This window comes from Uloborus diversus, chromosome 1 (assembly GCF_026930045.1).
Source record: "Uloborus diversus isolate 005 chromosome 1, Udiv.v.3.1, whole genome shotgun sequence".
Taxonomy (NCBI): Eukaryota; Metazoa; Arthropoda; class Arachnida; order Araneae; family Uloboridae; genus Uloborus; species Uloborus diversus.
This window is the reverse complement of record NC_072731.1, coordinates 231,362,393-231,368,392: the sequence shown is the minus strand read 5'-3', so window position 1 is coordinate 231,368,392 and position 6,000 is coordinate 231,362,393. Positions and strand designations below refer to the sequence as shown.

The 6,000-nt window shown below is 36.5% G+C and overlaps 1 protein-coding gene across 1 annotated transcript in view; it reads right to left on the bottom strand.

The window, feature by feature from the left end:
* Positions 1-509: 509 nt before the first annotated feature.
* LOC129219236 (glucose dehydrogenase [FAD, quinone]-like) overlaps positions 510-6,000 on the bottom strand; it is a 49,499-nt gene continuing 44,008 nt past the window's right edge. Inside the window, exons 8-11 of the mRNA XM_054853563.1 lie at positions 5,642-5,805; positions 3,445-3,622; positions 1,795-2,017; positions 510-657 (exon numbers count right to left, since the gene is read on the bottom strand). Of these exons, the coding sequence (XP_054709538.1) occupies positions 510-657; positions 1,795-2,017; positions 3,445-3,622; positions 5,642-5,805 (713 nt within the window). The remainder of the gene's footprint in view (positions 658-1,794; positions 2,018-3,444; positions 3,623-5,641; positions 5,806-6,000) is intronic.

Genomic DNA, 6,000 nt, shown 5'->3' with positions numbered 1-6,000 from the left:
CAAAAAAATTAATTCGAAATTTGAAAAGCAAAACCCCAAGTGCAAACCACCAGGGCTCGAAATAATTTTGTACAAAATCTCAAGGTTGTAGGTGCTATGGGTTCTCTTGGACGCTGGCCCGCCGCAGACTTCCTTTGAGAATTTCTTTGACCTTACTTTTTTTTTAATATAAAGAGATAAACGATGTCTGCTTACTTAAGGATTTGCTTTATTTACTGCCCATATCCCCCCCCCCCCCATTGTGCAAATTATCAATTTTTCGATATCCTTTGATCCCAGTTAGTCCGTATAAACGACATTGTATTGTACTTCAATTAACCATCAAGCCATCAAGCAGTATGACGTGCTTAATGTTTTTCGCCTCTTTCATTCTTAGAAATCGAGACGGAGTTACATAAATAGGTATAACAGATTTCAAATGATCTTGTCACTTTAGTGACGTGGTGTTTGTTCATAGTAATCACAGCTCTCGACCATTTATTCTTGTCTTGGTAACAGGAGAATCATCCTCATGAGTTCGCCTTCGAGTATCGGGCCATTTTGATGAGATCGGAAGCCTTCTCGGCTATCATGATGACAGGAGCATTGGTGTTCCCTGATACGATAGTAGGCATGACAGAAGCATCCACAACCCTCAAACTACCAATTCCTTTAACCCTGTAAAGAAAAAAATTAATGTTATTATGTAAAGAAAAAATCTTTGTAAGACGCAAGAGAAGAAAGGAAAGTTTAAGAACATAGAGAAACAAAAATTTCTTATTTGCTCATACAGCATGTGGTATTCATTCGAACCGGGACGGTTCGGTTTTATCTTGCTGCGTCTTCTGAAAACTCAATTTCATAAACAGTTTGTTCTTTTCAGTTATTTCTTCATCTTAATAGATGGCAAAATGACTCAACTACAAAAATGTAGTCTAACTAGAGGTACTAATGTACTTCAGAGAGTTTATTCCAGAATATCCATCTGTTATATATTTATTTATATTGAGCTGTAATGTATGTTCATTCTGACATTTTGAATGTAAAACTTCCGAGATGGGACGGAACAGTTAAACAATCCTACACTTATTTATTAAAGGAACTTTGAAGACCATATCCTCAGCTACTTTAACAGAACTAGGCTACTGAATTAGTTCAAAGTTCTGAGTAATTTACAAGCTGACATTAAAAGGGAGGAGTAAATAAAATGATTACATTCGTTTTATAATTCACAATTTCACTAAATACGTTTAAAGTGCTAAATGTTAGCCATGGATGCCTGTGGAGTTATTTCTATAATGAAGGGGCATTTACTTGATAATTACTGTTAGTTTTTAGCTTCATCATAGTAGTTAACAAATTTTGTATTTTTTAAAGAAAAGACAGAAGACTTGATATATGCCCCTACAGAAGCATATATCAAGACACACATTTCCGATTTTAGATTTTTATAATGCATATGATGTTTTATACCCTTACGGAAATAACTTTTTCTATTAGTTAGCAATTACGCGTTTTCTAAAGAGAGGACTCTCAAAACGATAACCAGCAAAATAATGGATAGAAAAGGTCTTATACGCTCGGAAAATACATTACTCTCCTTGAACCCCCCCTCCCCCCCGTCACCCTCAATTACACATACCAAAACTTTGGTTCCGATATTAAATGATTATTAAGCTCAATTAAACTGTAGATAGTGTTTTCGATTATTATATTTGTTTTTTTCCAACCACTTGCACAAAGACAAACTTTATTCTTCCCCAATACTTTCAGACACCTGTTACAGTTTCCAGAGTTCGAAATCAGCCCACTTACCTTAAATGCGGGTCCACAACAGCTGTCGGGTCCCAAGGACTTCCCATTTTACAAGTCCCTACTGGATGATATATGGTGATAGTGTAGGTGCGGGCAACGCATTCGAGGTAGGGCTCGCTCCACAATGCGTACGTTTCGCAACCCGGGAAAGTTGTACCGAACAACCGAGCCCCCATTTTAAGGAAAGGTGGCTTGAGTCCAAGCTTGATACACAATTTCATGCCTAAAAGAAAAATTCAGTCTGCATTACGAACCAGCGTTTCGTAACGCGGGATTGAGAGGCACAAGTGCCTCGGATTATACAAATCGCGGATAAAGGTAAAAAGGCTAAAGTGAGGGTCTAACAAAGTAAAAATTGTTTTTCCTCAAAAACTTGGCTGTATTGATGCGTAATACTTTCTGCAAACAGTGAAAATCTATACAGTACAGAAAAAATGTTTTGTTTTTTGCCCAACAGAACTTAACATTAATAAAAAAAAAACAAGCGTAAAAAAGCTCAATAAACAAATAGATAAATAAAACACAAAAGCAACTGAGTTTAAACTTACAATTTTTAGACAAAAAGGGGGAAAAAACAGCTATTGGTATTCGGTTTTTAATACGAAAATACATGTTCTTGAGTGTTGATTGACTTGCGGATAATCGGCAGTTTACTGCAAGTGCTAAAGTGTGTGTCTGAACTTTGCTTACAATTTCTGTTCTTTGAAATTTGCATTGGGAAAAGAAATACGGGAGTTTTTTTTCTTTCCTTCCTGATTAAAATTTTAAAGATTATAGCTGTTAACTTGATTTGTGTCGGTATTATTTTAAAATTGATTTTGACTGCAATTTGTCCAAATGTACTGTTATTAGTATGCCGTGAAAAATACCTCACTTGATGTATCGCCTGGCATTGCAGGGTCTGCCTGAAAAATAAAAGCGATATCAAGTGAATCATGATTCAATCCTAAGGCATGAATAAATTAGAAGAAATTTATGGTAACTTTTCCCTTTACAATAATGACAACAGTTCCTGAAAAACCTCATTGCCGTGAGGACACTATTCTCTAAACATTGCACGTCGAATAAGGACATTAGTCCCTAAAAGAATGACAGTGACAGTTCTAAAATCAAGTCAGAGCTGCATTTCAAAATACTAATCCCTATCAGGAGGTAATTCTACTGTTGCCCTTTTTTGGGCTTTTTAGCAGACATGACAACCTTAAAACCCATCTTTTTAAATTAGGACTGAAAGACACACCGGCTTACAGACTATCTTATTCTAGACTCTCAATGAACAGTTGCTATGTAGACACGTACTTTGCACTTACACATTTTAACTGAAGTGTTCAAAAGTATTGGAATGTCGAAAGGAAAATGGCCTAGACACCTGACATTTGTATATATAAATCCTGGTCAGCACGACACATGGACACAAATTTTTGTTATTGCATTGAAACCTATGTAAGTTGACCACTTGTGGTGCCCTACTTTAGTGTTCAACTTAAACAGGTGGTCAACTTACAAAGGTGATTTGTATGATAAGGGCTAATTCCGTGCCTGAAAAAAGTGGTCAACTTAGACAGGTGGTCAACTTCGCAGGTTTTACTGTATATTGATCAAGTGAACCGCTGTAGTAAGAAAGGGCAAAGAATATAAGCATATCGTTACCTTCAACTAGAACTTTAATGTCTTCGGGACGATTGAAATAGCTGGGATCTATTTTTGGAGGCATGTACGGACTAGAAGACTGCAAAGTAATTCTTCCTCTGCTTTTTGGTCGTAACAGCACAGGGTACATAGTGAAGGAGTCTCTTCCTATATATGGCACATACACTGCATTAAATACCTATTGTAAAAAAAAATGTATTTTAAAACAGTTTATCATAGAAAAATCGTTTAAAAAACGTAAACATTTCTTAAAGAAATAAAAATTGATTCAACTACATACAAGCATGCTCTTTTATCCAACCAAATTTGCTGCGCACTTCGATAATTCCAACTTTCTGTTTAACTTTCACCGCAGATGGTGCCAATAAATGAAATGAAAAATAACAGTTAAAAATGCACCATGTGTCGTTAGTGCTTTTAAATCACTTTATTAGGGAGACCAATAAAGCGTGGATCCATTGGGAATCAGGGGGATCATGACCCACATCCTTTAAGGGGCCAAAGAACCTAAGTTGAGTTTGGGAACTTACATTGAGAAAAATTCTCCACACAACCCCTGTTTTGCCGTGGGCAGGTAAACAGCAGAAATGAGTTTTCAAGATGTTTAAAGAAACGCGTTTCGGATTCAACACTAACTATAAAGAAATGTTGGTATTAGGTATTGTTTTTCAAAGGAAGCAAAATAAACAAGTTTATACAACAAAGCTAACGTACAACAGATGACAAAAACACAAAAAGTATGAAAAATGACAAATTTGCAGTTACTGACATTTACCTGCCCACGGCGATTTTCAGGATCAAAAGAGACACTTTAGCCCCCCTTTCGGACACCTCCTACAAAACCGGAAGGCCCTTGGAGCCGACTCATCCGAAACTTTTGGTTTTAAAAGAGGACGAGTGATTTAATATAAAATGCGTACCAAAACGGCGTTACTTCAGATGAGTTGCCTTGTTGATTTTTGCCTATTTTCTATACTAATAATAAAGCTGAAAGTCTGGATGTCTGTCAGTCTGGATCTCTCTCTATCAGGATCTCTGTGACGCGCATAGCTCCTAGCCCGTTGGTCCGATTTTCATGAAATTTGGCACAGAACTAGTTTGTAGCATGGGGGTGTGCACCTTTTTCGAAAATTCGATTTTGTTCTTTTTCTATTCCAATTTTAAGAACATTTTTCCGAGCAAAATTATCACAAGATAGACGAGTAAATTACCAAGATATCATAACGTAGAACCGTAACATGGCAGGCCAATTAGCGAGAAATTCACCATACATTATTTGTAAATATACAGGCGAACCAAAAGACCTTTTAATACTACGGGCAAAGCCGTGCAGGTACCACTAGTAGTCTATAAAAAAAATAGATTATTACTGCATTTTTTCATTATCTTTCATAACATTATCCGATAAACTACGTATGATGAAATTTCAGAAATCAGTTTTACCTAACTTCTCATTAGATAATTTTCGTCGTAGCGCCAGAGCCTGATCATCCTGACATTGAACATGGGGCACATTTCTATTTCAGGGCCCCCCTAAGATTTTTGAAGACACTGGGAACGAAATTCATTTTGTGCCCCGCCCCCCCCCCATTCCAGCTTTTTTTACATGTTGAATCAATAAAATATTTCAATACTTGCGTTTTTACACAACCATACTAAGTTTGGTGGTACCTCATATCACAATGTAATAAATACATTTAAAAAGTAGAAGAGATATAGTAGTATACGATAAATATAAAAATGTGGTTAAACTTTGCCCATTGCAGTAAACCGTGAATACCAAAATTATCTATGATATAAATGTACTACAGTAAACGTTGACTAAATTTGGAGTAGTTTTCTGATTTGCAAAGAGATCATATTTTTAAAGGGAATTTTTATCAACAAATAGATTTTTTCCTTGTTTTGACATTTGCAAAACTATCAATGATATCATTGTACTCTAGATTCTGATTTAAATCATCATTTATTTTTAATTAACATGATAAATTAAGGGGATTTTGGGCCCCCCTGAAATCTAAGAGGAGGGGCCTTTGCCCCACATGCCCCTGCTGTAATCAGGCTCTGCGTAGCGCCCAACAATTTCAATAGCGTATTTTGAAATAATTGAAACAAGGCTGAATCCAGAGCTCTCTTGTTATGTCGGCTAGGTGCTTACAACGAAAAAGTCAAGAAAAGGTTCTTTAGACATACTCACTTGATCGTTGAGACCCATGACTTTCCTGATTGACTGGCCTTCGTCCGATGAAGGAGAACTGGAGATGAAATGGATTTCTATGTCAGGCCAGTCCTCCGATTTGTTTGCATGGGGGGTGTTGACGAACGCTATGCCTTCGCAGCCACCCAAAATAGACATAGGACCTGAAACAAAGATCGTATTGTAAGGATTAATTCAATACCGCTTTCCTGAAAAGTAATTGAAAATGAAACAAGGTAATAGGCACAAACTTTCCTAAAACTCCAGACACATGTTTTGGAGTGTCAAGGAACCCTTTTTTAACCGACTTCAAAAAGGAGGCGGTTATCAGTTCATACCGTATGTATGTTTTTTTTTTT